This window comes from Argopecten irradians, chromosome 4, assembly GCF_041381155.1.
Source record: "Argopecten irradians isolate NY chromosome 4, Ai_NY, whole genome shotgun sequence".
Classification (NCBI taxonomy): Eukaryota; Metazoa; Mollusca; class Bivalvia; order Pectinida; family Pectinidae; genus Argopecten; species Argopecten irradians.
Genome location: NC_091137.1, coordinates 17,931,944 through 17,951,597, shown reverse-complemented (window position 1 = coordinate 17,951,597; position 19,654 = coordinate 17,931,944). Strand labels below are relative to the sequence as shown.

General features: G+C 32.4%; 1 protein-coding gene across 4 annotated transcripts in view; it reads right to left on the bottom strand.

The window, feature by feature from the left end:
- LOC138320814 (uncharacterized) overlaps positions 1-19,654 on the bottom strand; it is a 107,540-nt gene that overhangs the window by 9,594 nt on the left and 78,292 nt on the right. For 3 of the 4 annotated variants that reach the window (XM_069264051.1, XM_069264052.1, XM_069264055.1), the window contains 7 exons: positions 13,487-13,582; positions 11,431-11,481; positions 11,002-11,075; positions 5,377-5,463; positions 3,739-3,903; positions 2,617-2,718; positions 2,044-2,148 (listed from right to left, as the gene is read on the bottom strand). In XM_069264051.1, the coding sequence (XP_069120152.1) occupies positions 2,044-2,148; positions 2,617-2,718; positions 3,739-3,903; positions 5,377-5,463; positions 11,002-11,075; positions 11,431-11,481; positions 13,487-13,582 (680 nt within the window). The remainder of the gene's footprint in view (positions 1-2,043; positions 2,149-2,616; positions 2,719-3,738; positions 3,904-5,376; positions 5,464-11,001; positions 11,076-11,430; positions 11,482-13,486; positions 13,583-19,654) is intronic. The other variant, XM_069264054.1, reaches the window with a different exon arrangement.

Here is a 19,654-nt window from a genome sequence, read left to right as displayed (position 1 = left end):
CGCCGCGCCCTGACATAAGCTCACCGGCCAGGTGAGCTAAAAAACATTTTACAGTACATAATTTCTGTGTTGTAACTAACGTTTATCAGACATTTGAAGCCATTTGAATGATTTTACTGCTTCTTATGGTTTTCAATAGATTAATGAAGAAAAATTATCATCCCAAAATTTTCGCCCGGTAACGTCACATATAACTTAAGGAAAGCCACTTTCCTTATATGAAATATGTTGCGGTGTGTGAATATCTGTATGTCCTAAGTGACTTCGTGGTGTGTCACCTCGTAATAGTGCTATCTCGCTGAAGCATGCCGTCGGAAACACCGAACAAGAACATTATACTGATACTTTTGTCTCAGTGTAATAGGTTTTTCTTTTCTTCAAAATTACATTTGTTCTGTCCGCACATTTATAACATTTTACAAGTAAGTTTAACACTTTCTACCAAAATAGGAGGTGTTATTAAACTCTCAGGGTATCAAATACACGATGCAGCTGTTGATTAACAATTTGTTTTTACCACACGTGGTAACGCATTCTGATTTGCTGACACGATGAACTTTGACCGAACTACGTCTTTCTCAGTGTCATGTCATCATTTGTCAACGTCATCAATAATCGAGTGACGTCATGCTATGCTGTGATCGCCGCTCGACGCCAAAACTGCTGTTGGATTGCGTACTTATCCTCGTCGTATTTCAATTGGCTAAAAGCGTTATACATTTAATTGTGGTAGAAACAGGTCACACGACTCGTGGTAGTTGGATATGGAATTTATTCCACACTCGTAAGATATTTTTTTAAAGTTACAAAAGACACGAGCTTTTAAAAAATAGCTCACTCGTGTGGAATAAATTCCATATCCAACAACCACTCGTTGTTTAACCTCTATAAACGACATATAATTCATATTTAACCGTACAGTGAAAGATACGTACAATGCTCGAGTAGACACTAAGTGAGTTGCAGAAAGTGCATGGTCATTTTAAAAACAAAGGATGACGCAACTATAGAACAGCACCATCACTGGTACTAGATCAATGTTCGTTACCATGAAGCATGAACCATGGCTGAACCAAAAGTACATAGAAGGTGTATAGATTTGCCGTGCAGCTAAATTGCTGGAAACGATTTGAAATTCATTCTGTCTCAACCGTCAAAATACATGAAATGAACTTCCTAAAGGAAAATTCATTTTACTGAGTACTTAACCTTACAATGCACAAGAGCAGAAGGCCTATAAATGTAATCATTTCGGAATAGGATTGCCTAAACAAGAATCAATTTATGATTCATATTTCCATCGGAAATATATACATCTTCTTTCACGGAGAAGAACCCATAGGATTCAAAAGAACCCTTGATGCCATTAACATGTGTTATTGAAAGTCTTACATACATATAATATATTGATATTCCGGTTGTGTTATTTATATTCTCCAACTTACATTTGAACGCAGATCCTGAAGTTAACGAGATGAGCAAACTATCAAGTGAGATAATGGACTATTTCCTGTCTATTTATCAATATTGTTATTAGCGTTTTGCCAGCATTCCTTCCTTAAAGGAATTATATCAATTGCGAGTGGCAGGATCGCACGAGGCAGGAAATATAAAACTTTTTTCTTTCAAAACCATATCTTCTCCACATAGTTATGGTATCGACCTAAATTTCTATTCCGAAGCATATAGTAATTGTACCAATGATATTGAATTAAACCATTTAATTTCGCCTATACGATATTTCGCGTTTGACTTACTTTCGACGTATTCGCGAATTTATAAATCTAAGGTTCTTTCTGACAATCCAGGGCTCCTTCTGAAAATCTAGGGCACTTTCTCACAATCCAGGGCTCTTTTTCACAATCTATGTCTTTTTCTCACAATACAGGGCTCTTTCTCACAACCTAGGTCTCTTTCTCACAATCATGCATTTTTATGATCACATACCTTTGATATCATTATTAACGAAATTACTCGAAAATATGTGTTTCTCGAATTACTCGTTCATCATTCATCAGAGAAGCGTCTATCACTCTAACTTACTGTTGTTACAAGACTCCTGGAGATGAAGATCCCCACAATGAGGAGGAAAGCTTCCGCGTCACCGATATTTGTTGTCCTGCCATTCTCCGTAAACTGTAGTCTATCCTGTTTAAAAGATAAAGGTGTGAATATCTAATTCTAATCAGCTATTCAGGTTTAGAAAAGTTTATTGTTCTGTAACTGAATGTGCACGTCTTTGGCGAACTTTGGCTATTTTCCATAGCAACCACAGTTAAGGTGATGTGAACATAGTCATGATCTGTGATAAATCTGTCAAAAATGCTACATTGAATTCCCTTTATAACAAATACATCTTCCGTATACTATTCAATGCACAAAATCAAATTTCTAAAGGAACAACATCATAACGAAAACTTTTTTTAATTATCTTTTAAAATGTTTTACCACGATTACTTTTTGTCATTTTAAACTCTTTAATGGGAATTCATTCCATTCCAATTTCCATGTTTGTTAGGATTTTATTTTATAGACAATTTATTCTTAAGAATGACGCAAAAATTCATATTTGATTTCTCTTAGATCAAGAAAAGACCAGCCAACAGATAGCCTTACCAATTCTGCTTGCCAGAAGTAACCATCAGGGAAGCGTTTTCCATTGCGAACTAGTTCGAAGACGGCTGACTTCCGGTGTGTACCTAACACTCCGGAGCTGGGCTGTAAAATGGTATGATATGTGTCACATTATACCCGACAGGATGTAACTGATGTAACAGAATGGTCAATCTGATTACCTGATGTCTGTACATTTACTTTACATCATTGGAACATTAATTTATGTAAAGTATCGGAGTGGAATCAAAGATCTGCTTCCTCAGATTTCTATAAATTCATTGCGTTAATATTTCATGAAAGGGCCTTTCAAAATAAATCAGTTAATATTTTCTGGTCAAAATATACGTTTGTAAAAGTGATAGATTAGTTTCATCAAAAATTAATAAACGTTGAACGTTCGCGTTATGTTAAAAAGCGATGCGTTATTTTGTTGTTTGCAAATAGCACCAGTCTGAAGTCACAAACGACACACTACATTACTGATCGGTTTGCATGGCTATACATTCGGAGGAATATGTTTAAGCCTTTGGGAGAAAACAAGCGAGTCGAGTGGGCGGTACACTGTATGCGCTTATAAATTATCATCCTCATTATCCATGATCAATTGTATTGAACGTAAAACAGAATAAAAGGTTCTATAAACATGCTGACACACACGATAAAATCAAGGTTACTCCATAAGCATTGCGATAGACTGACACATGAGTTCGTGTACATGCAATTGTACAATAAAGCTAAACTACACAATCATTTCATGTACGATCTTCATAAAAGAAAACTGTTTTATATAGACATCCAGATATTAGGAGGGCGGGTCTCGAACAGACGACAATTACTTATATTAATTGTCACACAGAGGTAAACATGCATATGCCGAAACTCATAGGAATACACGATATTTAGAACATGTCAAATTTTGCTGGTGGGAGTTGGGATATATAGCTTTACCGGTGTGGAGTTTCTAGATAAATATCCTCGATTTCATCCTAGATCCTAGGCTAAAAGGTGATCACGTGAGATGTAAAATGCTCGACTCCTTAAACCTGTGACAACAGGAGTCCCCAACAAGACGAGATAAATAGGGATTACTTGTGTGATCATGAAACATTGAAGCCCTCTCACCATGATTTCGGTGATGTGATAGACGAGGTTCTCCACCACATACTGTAGTTCCTGTAGCATCACATTGGTCTCTTTGTCTCCAGCCCTGTCACGGAGGAGGTTCGTCAGGTCGTAAGCCTGTGGACTCACGACGTCGGCAAGCACAGGATATATATTTCCGCTAGGCTGAAATCACGTCAAAAATATCAAAGGAGTCGTTACTACTAGATAATATACATGTACACCAGAAACAAAAAGTCTGAAAAAGACCAAAGATCAATTTTACGTCAAAGATTACTTTTCATGCTTTTAAAGAAATTTATATCGAAAATAGGTTGGCTAAACCACAATATAAGTTATGCAAAAAAGGAATTATGTTATCAACATTAGAAAGGGCACAACAGAGGCATATATATCATTCAGATATTAGACAAACATAGACGCTTACAAGATAACCGAAGGAACAAAAACACTCGTATATATGTTAAATACATCCATCTTTGATCATAAATCCATAAAAAGACGATATGTAGAACATAGAACGATAGTGATATACTGAATACCAATATTATGATACATTACTGCAGCAAACGTACTAACACAAAACTGTAATTTTAACGCATTCAAATAACGCAAAATTCATATGGAAAAGGTTTGCTCAATGATGAATTTAAGCATTCGTATAAATGCTACAAAATGAGCTTGGCATGACCATAGTTTAGGGTATGAACTTGCTACGGTTATCTCATAAATAAGGAAAATTTAAAGTGTTATTCAATTCTTTTGTCTTTAACGTCTCGCTAAAAAGATTTGAAATGGAAATAAATATGGACGATATATGATATGTTTTAGCATGAAACGTACGATGACACTATGATACCTGTTTGATAGAGTTTGAAATGCAATCTGAAGTCGCGCGATTAACTCATTTACCCTTGAAGACCCTTTAAACTCTTCTGCTTTATAGACTTGAACAGTTCACTATGGATTTACAGGGGTAAATGGGTTAGCTGTACTTCACCATGCAGTCGTCCTTCTTAGTGTTCATCAGTAAGGATAACTCACTATTGGAGGCGGCTAAAACCGCAAATATATCTAATACAAGTTTAAATCTATAATTACAGAAAAATGTATTTCCCCCCATTATATATATATATAATCACATGGACACGGTTTTTTTTTTAACTATTTATATATATATGAAGTAATTCTATTCTTTGTGTTCTGTGTGTCCTCTTTAAAGCTGGTGTGGTGTGTTGTTGTTGTAAAGTTGAGTATAAGTCAAATGCTGAGTTGTGGTTTCAGTACTTTATTCCGCATGGCAAAATATGGCCCAGTACTCATGGTCGAATACTGGGGGAGTGACACTATAAAATGGTTTCGGTGGCGTTTATATAGCATGTTTGTGTTGAGTAATATCTATAAATCAATGTTAATCACAGAGTCATTCTAAGTTACATCAAAATGCTGACCATTAGCAGACATGATACATCACAGTAGACAACATGTTACGCGACACGACGACAGGTCCCTAAGGCTGGGCCACATGTACAGACATGGACTACATACATGTACTGTTAAAACATATAATATGTATTTCAATGGTACAACTAATATATTTAAATTTAACTTTTCCATTATTATATCACATATACTTACATTAAGGTATATTCTATGTAAGGCAGCGACAATTTCTTTAAGGATGATTCCAAACAGAAAGACACTGCTAGGTCTGTTACCAACATTCTGTACAGGAAAACAAAAAATCAAGATGTTTCAGTAAAGTTATTTTTTATCGCCTTGTCATTAATAAATACAATCCACTTTCAATGAAGAATACAACCAAAATAGACAGACATAAAGTATACTTCTACATGACAGATGTTGACAAAATTATCACACTAATGCTTTTTTTCTAACAAATGTCCAGAGACAAAAATATTTCTTCCCAATAAATGTTACGATGTGTAAAATTCTAATGTTAAGTTTGGTAAGAATGATCTATTGAATTACAGAATTCGGTAAACAAATTGTCAAAACCCAAAGGAAACAAAACACTGGTCATAAAGTTAAACATGCTAACAATTCACAAAGATTAGTATTTTCTCAGATTCATGCCAACATAGTTGATGAGTTGTCAACGAATATGGTAACATAGACTTAGCCAAACAGGTACAAATAGGAAAGCTTAAGTGTTGATTTGAGCAGACATTTTGAAAAGTTATCTAAATAGAACGCGACGTTTCGGAAGTGAAAGCGTTGTCTGATTTATCGCGTCACACACATATATATGTCACACAATTATATAGGCCACACAGGGACTAAGTCACATTATCAAATGAGGACGAAAACAAAGTCACAAATATGATGTGGTATTTGCAGTATATTTGTTTTGTTACGTAGTCACCGTTCCACTGTCAGATATTGAGTCTAAAATGTATTTAAGGTTAAAGGATTAGTCGTACAGCGACAATGTCCTGTACCACTTTTATCAAATCTCGCATGTTATGTAACAGTTAATAATACCATGTACTTAGGATTCCTAGATTTCTGATATAAAATTTTAAAACTTCCCCATCTTGTGTACAGAAGTAAAGCGTATGTAAGGATAAATTACAGACAATTAATCATCAGTCCCATAAAACCTAAATACAAATAGTATTCCAGTGGCACCACAATTAGCGTAAATCATCCCAAAATATTATATTGTAATGGAAGTCATATGAGCGATTAGATAAATGGAGCAATTTTAAGTAGAATGCATTCGTCAGAACACAGCGCTCTGTGGTGTATGGCAACACATTTACTTTTACAGTGCAAGAGAATAGCAATTAATGCTTTATCATAAACAAACCATTGATCAAAGTGAGGAATGTTTCTTAAGGAAAGATATAATCAATACAAAAGAAAGACTTTAAACAGAATGATATACGAATATTTCAAAATAATATTAGTAAATGTTATATCGAAAAGCTTAGAGCGTTGTGAATAAAAGCAGTAAAATCAATTAGTTAAGACTTCAGATTTTATTTATTAGTGAATATGCACGCGGCATTGCAATGTGTTCAAAAACAGGAAACGTTAGTAATTGTTATTAAATTCGATTGCTTCAATTTACGCATAAACAAGAGATCGATAATGGCGATAAACACGTGGATTGAATGATTCCAAACCAAAGATGATAAAGAAATGGATGTTTTAGTTAATATGCTTACAAACAAAATGGTATACTCTCCAATTTCAAAACGAAATCTTGAATTGGTTGTGACCCGATTTTTAAAGAGCTCAGTGCATTTTCAACATTTTAGCACGAATTGCAGCTATGTGAGTTATGATACACCAATACTCCAACAGGGGCAGTTCCTATAACAGCTAATACAGAAGGAAGGACGAATCGCTCTTGGATTTGCCTTTGGAGGACTCCTTGTCTGTTTAAATGTAGGTCAGATGTAGCTGAGAACCAATCCAAATTGAGTGTACTACAACTAGTCACTCGCTATCGTCAATCAGGTCAAGTACCATTTACGATAATTTATCGCTCATCATGTAATCAATCGAGGTACAACCACAAAAAAATTCACCCTTTCGTTACTAAAAAGTATTTACTGAAAGTCCATGGCAATGTCCTAAAGACTCATAAGAGTATTATGGGTTACTGAAGATATATCAAATATTAATATTAATTTCAATTAATCACGTTTCGGAAAGTATATCGAACATGTTTTTAAGCAATGTACATTACCGCCATTTTTGTTTACCTATCAAGCAATTGATCCCAAACAAGTGCGCTTAAATCCTAAATACACAAAGAACGAATTACTCGACAAACACTGTATCCGTATAAATTTTCATTCAAGTCTTTTATGGCTTTCAAACATCCAAAACTTACTGTAAAATGTCAACTTCTTTACACTCTAGTCTTTACTACAAAATGTCAAAAACTTAATTAACCAACAAATGTCAGCTAGTAGTAAAAACGATTTTTTCTATCAAACAATCAAACCATGAATGTGATTAATTTTGTCAAAAAGTTGACAGCAAATGTTAACGCTGTTGCCATTTTTGCGAAAACTCATCACCTTACTCAGAAAGTGGGCCTCAACTTCCTTAACTATCATCAAAGGCAAAATGGTCAAACTATTTAGACTTAAATTTATCTTTACAACCAAATGTAAATGTCAAAAAGCAACAACAAAGCAGTCTGAACTGCCTCTAAACTGCAAATTGAAAACTGTTCATGAAAATAATATACATTACATAATTTACATATTTTTTCACTTATCTTGTCATTCAAATCAGGGCCCCAAGCCTCAAAAACATCATAAACTTTATCCAGATTAAGTGTGAACTTTTGCGTTACCCAATCAGTTATATCAAATGCCCCCCTCCCTCACTTCAACAAAAACAAACTACAATGTACTCCCCGTCACTTCAACAAAAACAAACTAAAAGCTACCCACACACCTTATATAAATACAAATGAAGTTATATTGCTTTCAGCTAATTAAATTCTCTTTTTGAATGTCTCCACTAAAAGCACCAAGCATCACGTAACCAAACTCTACCGCAATCCCCACGAGACTACGTAAAACCTCAGGCTACAGGCAAATTTAGACTAACGTTAAGGTTCCTCGGTTAATGCATCTTACATCAAAGACATCTCAAGGACAATTCAATGAATACACAACTATTTCTGAATTATTCATTATTATGCTTACCACTAACAGTGGGGTGTGTTAAAAGTATCTATGTACGGAGGCCCAAACAATCATGTGTCTTCCTCATTGTCATTAATTTAGATTTCAGGCTTTACTCTAAGCAAAGATTTAGGCTACTGTTGTGAACTGAACGAGTCAGAAATGAAGTGGCTTAAACAAAAGGTGAACTTAAACCACATGTGGGCAGTAATACCGTCCTAAATGGAAATTCTATGTACATTCTATACATTTATAAAATGTTAAAGCAACACGATTGTTTCTTTCTTTACATAATAAGCCATTTTAAACAAAAGATAAACTCCTATGGGCAATTATAATCTTGAGCAATCGAAAGCATTTCTTTGTTATGTTGTACATTAAATGTAATTGTTCTTTTTGTAAGTAAGTTAGTTACTGGTTAACCAATAATATGACTGTTATTTATTGTCTATTACATGATGTATTAGGCTTGTCTCACTGACTAAAGTCAGTGTTCTGTCAGCATTAGTAATAATGTTGTGGTAAATGTACTAGTAGTCCGATAAACCTGTCTATATTAATGGGTTTTTTTTTCATTTTTTTTTCCTAATATATATTAGGCAAAAAAAGTCTAATGATATAGACAGGTTTAGCGGACTAAAGTACTAGTAAAGAATATGATTGTAGAGGTAACATTATAGACCAGGTGTAAGTGAAGAATAGATAATACTAGTGAAGGTCAGGTATAAGTATATAGTACTTTGATATGTACATGTTTATAATTAGTTGATGAATCAGTTTATAATTAATAAATGTAATAAATACTTCTATCCGTAATTATAATGCTATTAGTTAGTGTAGTACTGATCCAAATTATTCTGCTCTTCTATTATTTTTTTATATTGGCCCTTGAGTCGATGACTCGGCTCTCAGCTAACGAGCTGATGACTTTGAGTCATTGCAAGGTCAATTAGAAAGAGGACAGAATGGCAGAGTAATTTGTAGTATTGAAGTGCAGGTATTAGAGAAAAGGAGAAATTGTTTAGTGGTTTAAAAGTTTACTATATGTACAAGTTAGTACAGTTAATAGTTTAGTAAAGGTATTAATGTAGTAGTCATATATGTACAAGTTAGTACAGTTAATAGTTCAGTAAAGGTATTAATGTAAGTAGTTTAGTAGTAGTCATATATCTACAAGTTAGTACAGTTAATAGTTTAGTAAAGGTATTAATGTAGTAGTCATATATGTACAAGTTAGTACAGTTAATAGTTTAGTAAAGGTATTAATGTAGTAGTCATATATGTACAAGTTAGTACAGTTAATAGTTTAGTAAAGGTATTAATGTAGTAGTCATATATGTACAAGTTAGTACAGTTAATAGTTTAGTAAAGGTATTAATGTAGTAGTCATATATGTACAAGTTAGTACAGTTAATAGTTTAGTAAAGGTATTAATGTAGTAGTCATATATGTACAAGTTAGTACAGTTAATAGTTTAGTAAAGGTATTAATGTAGTAGTCATATATGTACAAGTTAGTACAGTTAATAGTTTAGTAAAGGTATTAATGTAGTAGTCATATATGTACAAGTTAGTACAGTTAATAGTTTAGTAAAGGTATTAATGTAGTAGTCATATATGTACAAGTTAGTACGTTAATAGTTTAGTAAAGGTATTAATGTAGTATCAAGTAGTTAGTACATTAATAGTTAGTATGTTAGTACAGTTTAGTTAGTAATTAGTCAGTAGTAATAGTTTAGTAAGTAGTATTTAATGTAGTAGTCATATATGTACAAGTTAGTACAGTTAATAGTTTAGTAAAGGTATTAATGTAGTAGTCATATATGTACAAGTTAGTACAGTTAATAGTTTAGTAAAGGTATTAATGTAGTAGTCATATATGTACAAGTTAGTACAGTTAATAGTTTAGTAAAGGTATTAATGTAGTAGTCATATATATGTACAAGTTAGTACAGTTAATAGTTTAGTAAAGGTATTAATGTAGTAGTCATATATATGTACAAGTTAGTACAGTTAATAGTTCAGTAAAGGTATTAATGTAGTAGTCATATATGTACAAGTTAGTACAGTTAATAGTTTAGTAAAGGTATTAATGTAGTAGCGGTATTCATCAAGTTATTGTTTAATTAGGATAATGAAAATATAATCACGGAAACAAATTACAAATCCTTAAAATAGAATAAGGAGCTTCAAGAAGAATGAAAAACATTAGAGTTTAGTAAATAAACTTCAATTGTGTTAATGTTAAAACAACAAAAATTGTGAGCTGTGAATTAAGGAGTGTACTTTAAGTGACTAGAAGGAGAGAACTTTGCCCTATAGACATACATACCCTTCGATTCTCAATATGATAGCATTGTTTTATATACCATAATGTACTGTAAAAGATCTATATAATACACTGTAATTAATGTTGTTTTTTTCATAAAATTCAAAGAATGTCTTTTAGAAATTATAAATTTTCCATGTACAAAATGTACAATTAACAAAAAATTCTGAATCTTTATTTTTATCTGCAAATTTTTTAAAAAGTTTCAAATGTGTTTTTCTTGCTATAGTTCTCTCCCCTTGTTAGTGAGTTAGTCTACCTTTCGGGCTGCAGCCCTAAGAATAGCTATAAACCATGCAGCGTAAGCTATGTGTCGAAACCTTCTGAGCGCTTCTGAAAAACAGAAGAAAAAAAAATTAGACAAATTGTTAGCTGAAAAAACATAGAATCTTTTAATCAATTCCTTGTATAAAATGAATCATAATCTGGTGCAAAAGGGCAAAAAATATAACTCCATCACTTAAGATTGATATCTTTACAAAATATTGTAAATAGTGCTGAGCTTCAAATGGATTCAAAAGTGAATAGGAAATGAATATAAACAATTGTAAACAATAGAAAAAATTACTTGTCAGAATAATAAACATTTTAAGTATTTTATGGCAAAGTACAGAAAAAACTTCAAAAACACCCTTCTTCACAACCAAAAATATGAGTCTGAGACATGATTATGATAGATGTTACTTACTAGGCCCAGGAAAGGCGTGTTTGGTAAAGGGCTTTACCGCTCGTTTGGTGGCTGTGTCAGGGATGGAAAACAAATACATGTTAATTACAAAGTAAACTGAATAGTATTTCTAATCAATTATTGCAGTTATATGATAAATTAAATATTTTAGATATCATTGATTACAACTGGTTGTGTAGTTAGTGGATAATGATTCCAATACTTCTACAATAAATTCTCCAGTTTTCAATTTTGATAATTGAAATGACTATTCACAATGGGAATCTTGTATTACATTCTTTACTTCAAGTCCTGACAGAGCTGCTCATGTATCTTTTGTAAAAGTTGCTTGTCAGTCAAAAAATGACACATTATAATCAATCTGTCTTGAACCAATGTTTAAGATTTGATGCTGAAACAATTAGCATACATGTCACTGAGGCAAGTGGTTCTGAAAATTGAATCTTCTGGTCCAGTTCATTTCTTGTGTCTTTTAATTCTAAAGGTCAAATTGATTACATTAAAATATAATTTTGCCCTAATGGTGTATAAAAATATGGTGACAATCTGTTTAAGCCTTTAGGAGGAGGAATGTTTCAATATCAATAGCTTAATTTTGCGATCGTGTCATTTCCATTCCATCACCGTCTAATGGTTTTCTGTTATAATGCACGTAATTTATTTGACATAAAAACACATTATCTTGTTTAAATCCATCAAACTGTCGTGGGAACCAATCACAGACAATAATGATGTGTCTTCTGTCAGACCTAAAATGCACCATATACCATATCCAACTTTAATAGCACTCGAATACAGAGACAAATGGGGTTGGAAAGTGTTTAGACCAATTATGGTATATATGGTAAGTAAAGTATTTTGTGATAATATGTAAAATTTGTTCCTATTTTTGGTGTCTCATAATCTGGATACCGCTGGACATCATAAATCTTTTAAACTTTTATACTATGGTATTGTATTGTGATTCTTTGATGTGCAACACTTAGATGAAATAATATTATACTGTTATATTGTATTGTTATAAGTCCTTGCCTATATTCGCAAGGGTTCTTTAATTGTTTTTGCTTTGTGTTTGATCACTTAATTTCATGTTTCACCTGGAGTTGCTCTAGGAGGGGATATTTAACTAGGACAATTCATTCATAGTTTTTAATAATCATAGAAACAATGGAGAAAAACAAAACTCAGAATAGAAGCCATGATTTATATGAAAACTCCTGAAAAGAATATGGAGAATAAGACTTAGAATTAAAAAGCAGATTTAAACTAAGGTTTTTTGCTCAGTCAATCAAAAACTGTAATTTTAAGTCAAAACTTGAGAAAGCCCTTAAACTTCATGTGATTATATCCTCTTAGAGCGGGGAGAATACTACAATGATCTGTTGAAATTCAGTTAATATTACTTAACAAATCACACATTCTATCGCATTTCATCACTTTATGTGTGATTGGCAGTTTTCAACCTTCATTATCCCAAGATAAAGTGCTTTAATATAAAGATAACGATGATTCCTAAAATCACTTAAGTTCATCAATATAATCACAGCACAAACTGTAACATAGCATAGAACAAACACCCATGGGTCTCAAATGATGTGTCAAATGATATATCAATTAACTTGTTTTCATACTTCAGTTATGCATTGAATTGTCTACATTTGGAAAATTTGGAAGGATAAATGCCAACTGGACAATGGCAAATCTTAATGAGCTTGTTAGGGCTTAATGTTGAATTTGCCATTGCCCAGTTGGCATTCATCTCCATAAAAGCAGTTCAATGCTTATATATTTTGAATTTACATTTGATAAAAAATTTTCTAAACCATCTCAAGAGATTTTGCACTTTAATATGAACTCAACAGGCATCTTCCATGATCACTGGCAAGACACCTGAGACGTTACAGTTGACAGGCATGCACTGAACAACGCCAGCAGTGTTTGACAAGGGTACATAACATTGTGGAAGGAATAATTTAAATATAATAAAAACACTGAGTGACACAGAATCTTGTCTATTGGTCAACCCAACAAACTACAGTTGCTGACCATTACCTACCTATAGGTGGTGGTGATAATGACCGCGGCCGAGATACTTGACCTTGGGCTGGTAGCATTACAGCTCTAGCTGGCTCCGGGGGACCTGTTGCTGCAACTTTTTTTTTTTTAAATATAGCAATTATTCTTACAAATATACAGCAAAATAAACATGTTTTCCTCTCTAAAATATGATATTGCAAAACTAAAATACAGAAAAAATATCTTTAAAAACTGCATAGCAATTGACACCAAAATCATAAATCTGTTTTAAAAAATACATAAAAGGAAATTCATTCTTTCTACAAAATCCATATTGCATTTGTTTTCTGTAAGGTTAATACTTGGAATAATTTTTGGCATTTCAGAAAGTTATCTGGCTTTGCATAATAAGTGTTGATCTTTACCAGAAATGGATCGTAAAATGCAATAATTAGAATCCTGTGTACCCCATAACCCCTATGGTTTACGGCCGACCTTACCATGCAGACTTGGTTTAGAAGGCTTACTCCCCATGTCTACCTGTATGTGACGAACCCCAGGTGTACTGTTGTACCTTTATATGTAATGTACGTCGAGGGGGGAGGGGACGGAGGACCTAATGTAGCATGATTGTTGTTTATTCATACCTTAACAACATATCTAGTGTCATGTTTATACACGTACCTATCAATATTGGCTTAAGCTGTGTAATTCTTACCTTTTATTAACATTCACCTCCAAACATCACCTTTTTATCTACTGTAATAACTTTTTTTAGAATTTGACAAGGTTTCTTTCTTACTCGTTATTTTATTGCCTACTGCTACCTTTGTCATTTCATCTGTATTTGGTCTTCGAATCTAAATGTACCATTCTGGTCGTCATTGGATATCACCGTCACTGAATACTGATAGCAGTATGAAATGGTGCAATACTGTAATTTCAAATTACCAGGTAATTAACTACTGTTAGATGTCCCTGAATGACCATACATACACACGTCAATTGATTAATTTTCAATCAACATTTTGGACCATTAAGGACAATTGGTGGTGGAGGAATGTGATAATCCTGGAGAACAAGAGGTCCACAGGGCATGTATCACTCATCTTGTTTGTTATGCTGAGAAATGCTTTGAATAGAACTTCGGTAGTTTTTTCCTCAAAGATTTACTTCTATTTCCCTGTTGGGCCCTACTACTCCTGGCCCAGAGGGGTCTGAGCCAAGATTTAAACAAACTCTCTTCCTCTTTTCCCAAGGATGCCTCTGCTCAAATTTAGTAACAATCCATGCAGAGCTTAATATAACTAGTAGTGATTTAAATGAAATGTTGATGGACGGACAGACAAATGATTGACGCCATGCCATAGTATAAAGTTACTGGCTTTTATAATGTGCTAATATTGATGAAAGACATTAATGATATGATCAGAAACTGGTTGGTCTTCCAAAAACACTTAAGAAGTTTTAATTTAACTTACTTATGCAAAACCAGATTAATTTTTACTCATATCTGCTAAAATTATTTGAATGACATACCAATCAAACATTCAAAATATTGTTTAATATCTCTTATCAAAATTGAAATGCCATTTGTAATCCACGATGCTGAGGTTAATAAAATCTGCACACAAGTACAGAAGTAGTCAACTGATATTGATAGATAGGTGAAATTTAACTTATGCCAATCATCTATTAGACCTCTTGAATTTCTACTTGCTATGGAACTTAATAAATTGATGAATAAATACAATATTTGATTCTGCATTAAAAAAAGTAGTTCACTGACTTCTGCCATTATTACACATATAAGTTGAAGTTAGAGTTATAATTTCTTTGACTTAAAATACTCAAATTCTTTTTGTTGCAAGAGAAAGAAACACTTGTATTTTCATTACGTATTTAGAATTGTAAATGACTGTGTAATATTTCTCAAGAAATTATGCTAGAAATATCATTGTATTATCCTCTTTCAAAAGAGCAAATCATAAAGAGCATAAATCCATTAGGATATCAAACAATGAAATACAAAATTACAATGCAAAACATACAACATTAGAGTAATGTGTTAAGATCAGACATTGTGGAAGATGTTATAATTCATTATCAGGGAAAGATTTGCATCAAATGCCCAGGTGTCCTTACCTTATACCAAACAGATGACATCTCATATGATGATGAAGTAACAAACAAAAATTGTCCTTTACTGGGAGTCAGTCAGTTCAGTTATGATTGGTAAATATGGGTTATCTCCCCTGACTAATAATTTATCAATTTCATTCTTTGGCAGTCTTTTACTTAGTTTAACATCGTTATAGTCAGTTTTCTTTCCTAGTCTTAAGTCTTTTAAATTCTCAGGTTTACAAAAACAAATATTGGATAAAAAGTAAGTTCATAAAGCTATAATTGTAGGCAGCCTGGCTGTAACTGAAACATGGAAATTATGCCCCATCAATCAATCAATAAAACTAAAATGTTTCAGTGAAAATTATAGTATTACTGTAATTATTAATGATTGTCAACTGTATATTTGCCCAGCAGCCGGTATTCTTCAGATGACCTTTGAGGAGTAATTCACTCAGTATCAGACATGCTTTAAATAATAATTCACTCAGTATCAGACATGCTTTAAATAATTTTCCTCTAAGATATACTGTAGAGTATGAAAATTTGTGGATAATTCTTTTGAGTGAATTTTTAAAATATTGAAGGAAGACTGAGGATTCATTGTTGAGAAGATGGGAAGTATAGTGCTCTTTTTGTGTTCAAAATTTTAATGGTGTCTCATCTTCTGAAAGTCATTTTATAATGATACTGTTTTTGAGTCATTTTAATCCTAAATTCTACAAAGCGGCTGAAATCACATTCAATGAAAGCTAGGACAGGATGTCTGTGTTTAAATTTAACAAGCTTTAAATGTAATCCTTTGGTCACAAAGCTCTGCATCCAATCATTAGATTTCATGCTTTCATAGTTTAAATTCCAACATAGGTATACTTTTATAGAGGACAGGATGTATTTTTAATACATTGCTAAGCTGAAGTATACTAAACTATTATTGGAAACATATTTCTTCATTAATGTACGATTGAGTAGATTTGATTATGTACAAGGTAGAAATGAGGAGTGATCAGAGGTACACCATCCTATAAGAGCTATGCCTAGTGATTAATTTTCTGTTCACAAAGGTCTCTTTAAAATCAAAGTCATAAATAATGTATGCATCACCAGACTCTGAAATAAAATCTATTCGATCCATATTACTTTTGCAAGATTTGTTCCAAGGAAAAAACCAAAGATATTTCACAATATTGGAAGCTCTTCTATGGTGTGACGTACATTGTATATGAACTAAGACATCATTGAGTCAGTCTCGGAAGTTTGTAGGTATGTCGTTGCCAACGTCAATCGTCACTAAGTTTTGTAAACATCATAGAATAAAAGCCATCTATATCATGTCTGCATATTAAAGCCATATAAACCTTGTCTGCGAATGTCCTTTGCATAATTTTCTTTAGATCATTACTACATGATGAAACATGACGTGGTTTAAAGCACCTTATCAGACAATTTCAAGATAGAAAATGTTTTCGTCAGATGTTCATATTAACATTTCACTTTCATCTAATGGTATTTCAAGAGACCATTCCATTATGAATTTTTAAAACATTTAAATTACACATTTTATCGTCAACTTTGAAAATCAAATGTTTTATTTAAGTGCTAAGAGATGTATGTGAACAAAACAGAGTGATTAATTTTACTTTCAATTTGACATTACCTGGTAACAATAATAAGTGTCAAATATCACTGTATCTAACACACTGTTGTGGAGTCCTTACTTTGGAAATTTTACAAAGGTCGTTTTTTCTATGCCTGTATGATGTTGTCTCCATAGAACACTTTGGCCACTATATATATAAACCTACATGGTGCTGTGCTTCAGCTGGAGTCTTCTACCTAGTATTGTATATCATATCACACAGGAAACTTTAAGAGTACAATGGTCTAATGTGAAATATGTTTGATTAAAAACCCCCACCTATTACAAATTTGGCAGCCATCATTTAGGCTATGTCAATTTTTCAGGTGTCAAGCTGTGGAACTTATTGAAAAAAAGTCTAGTCTCAAAGTAGTTTTATTGGATAACGTGTTCAGCTGACAACACAACTATGACTTGTTAAGCTATTTCACAGATCCTGTGTTACAAATTATTTTAATCTCTTTGTTTTTTATACAAATTTCTTCATGGCCATCTAAAAATAGTACTGTACTAATTGGTGAAGGTTAAAGGAGTAATTGCCTTGTATGAAACAAATCTAAATGGTAGTTGGTGCATGTGGCTTTCTCTCTCAGTAACACTTTTAGATCACTAAGTGTATTGTGACATTCTCTAGCTTCAGTGACACATCACAACTTAGATTATTAGTGACAAAATACATTGCCCCAAAAATGTTTCAACTAAAAGTACCATAGCGTACAATGGCACTTGTCCTTAATCTGTAAATAATGAAATTTAATTGTCATGAAAAAGTCTTCAGGCATAAAATTGTGAAATAAGCCGTTGCGAAAAAATAAGTTGGTTTACAGTAATCAACACACCATATTCGACCCAATAAGCGCCCATGTCCTTATAAGTGTCCCTCCCCCTTTATGAGGCCTCAATTTCAATTGCCAAGGGATAAATCAAGACCAAAACTACACAAAACTATAAATTTGCAATAGTGTCGTCTTATTAGCACCTTTTCATTTTTTAAATTTATAAACACCCTGGGCACTTATTGGGTCGAATAAGGTAGTTTGATTTAATTTTTTTGAGCCTTGTAAGAGTCAGGGTCATTTAGGTTCTGAAGGTGGAGTAACCATGCTGTGAAAAACTGATTCAGCTTTTGTACGGTTCCATAGAAAACATTCCCGTGCATGTTTAGTGTGGCTTTGACTGGGAAATGAACATTATTTTTACTGAAACGGAATTTATTTTGAATACTTCCAATCATCAGAACATTTCCATGGTGATTACATGATCCATGTTAGATTCGACTTAAAACTCAAAGACATTCAATATTATCTAAATGTAACATTTTATTTTATCATGTTTTTAACTTCAAGTATATACAACCATATGCATTGTACAATGATTTCTATAACAAATATCCTATACCATTCATCAGAAATGGTTCTACCTATTAAAGCCATAAGAAAATCTGTAATTTTGGTTGACAGCAAAGAAAATGTGTAATTTCAAAGTGAGTGAAATAGTAAAAAAAAAATGTGTTTTTCACACATGATTTAAAAACTGATAGACATGGATTTATATTTCAACTTATCATTTATCAAAAGGTGCTCTTAAACTGATTGTTTTGTACAAACAGAAAATGTTTTTATTCAAATTTCTTTATCAAAATATGTATTTTTAACAATTAAATGTTAGTTTTTTTTGTTTTTTTTTTAAATGACTTTCTTCTTGAATTAGCTTTCTGCTGTAACACATTACTAACAGAAACATATTTTTCAATAATCATCATTCACAAAAAAGAACCTGATAATTGAATTTAACTTCTTCTTTTTGTTAATTACATAATGAAATTAATAACCCTTCAAATATTTCAAAATGAAAACACTTTCAAACTAGATATTTTATATTAGTTCTAACACACTAAGGGAGGGGGGGGGGCTTATTTGAGGAAGATGGTTTACTGATGATAGAATATTGTATAAAATAAGACACTGGATATGTCAAAAACGAATCACAATTGCAAATATTGACCCAAAATTTAATATTATAATTAAAATAAAAAATGTTTAATTAGAAGATTTGAGGATACAGTTATTTAAGCCTACAGTAATGATATAAAAATGCCTACCAGTATAATAAATTTATGTAAGTACAATTACTGTAATAGTATTTGTATGCTTTATTATCATAATACCCTTTTTAATTTCATAAATACATATATTTTCGTATCTACTATCTTTGTGATAGGAGCAATATCTACAAGATCATTTACCCTTCATATCCAATATATATATATCACAATTTTACAAGAAATATCACAGACACTTGGCAATTATAACATACATGTATATGAGTGTGTGGTGTTGCGATCACAATAATTAATATAGACATTTACACAAGCTTATATTTAAAAATATCTATCTACATCAATTCAGTTGGATTAAGTGATATTATTTTTCAAAGATTTAAAGA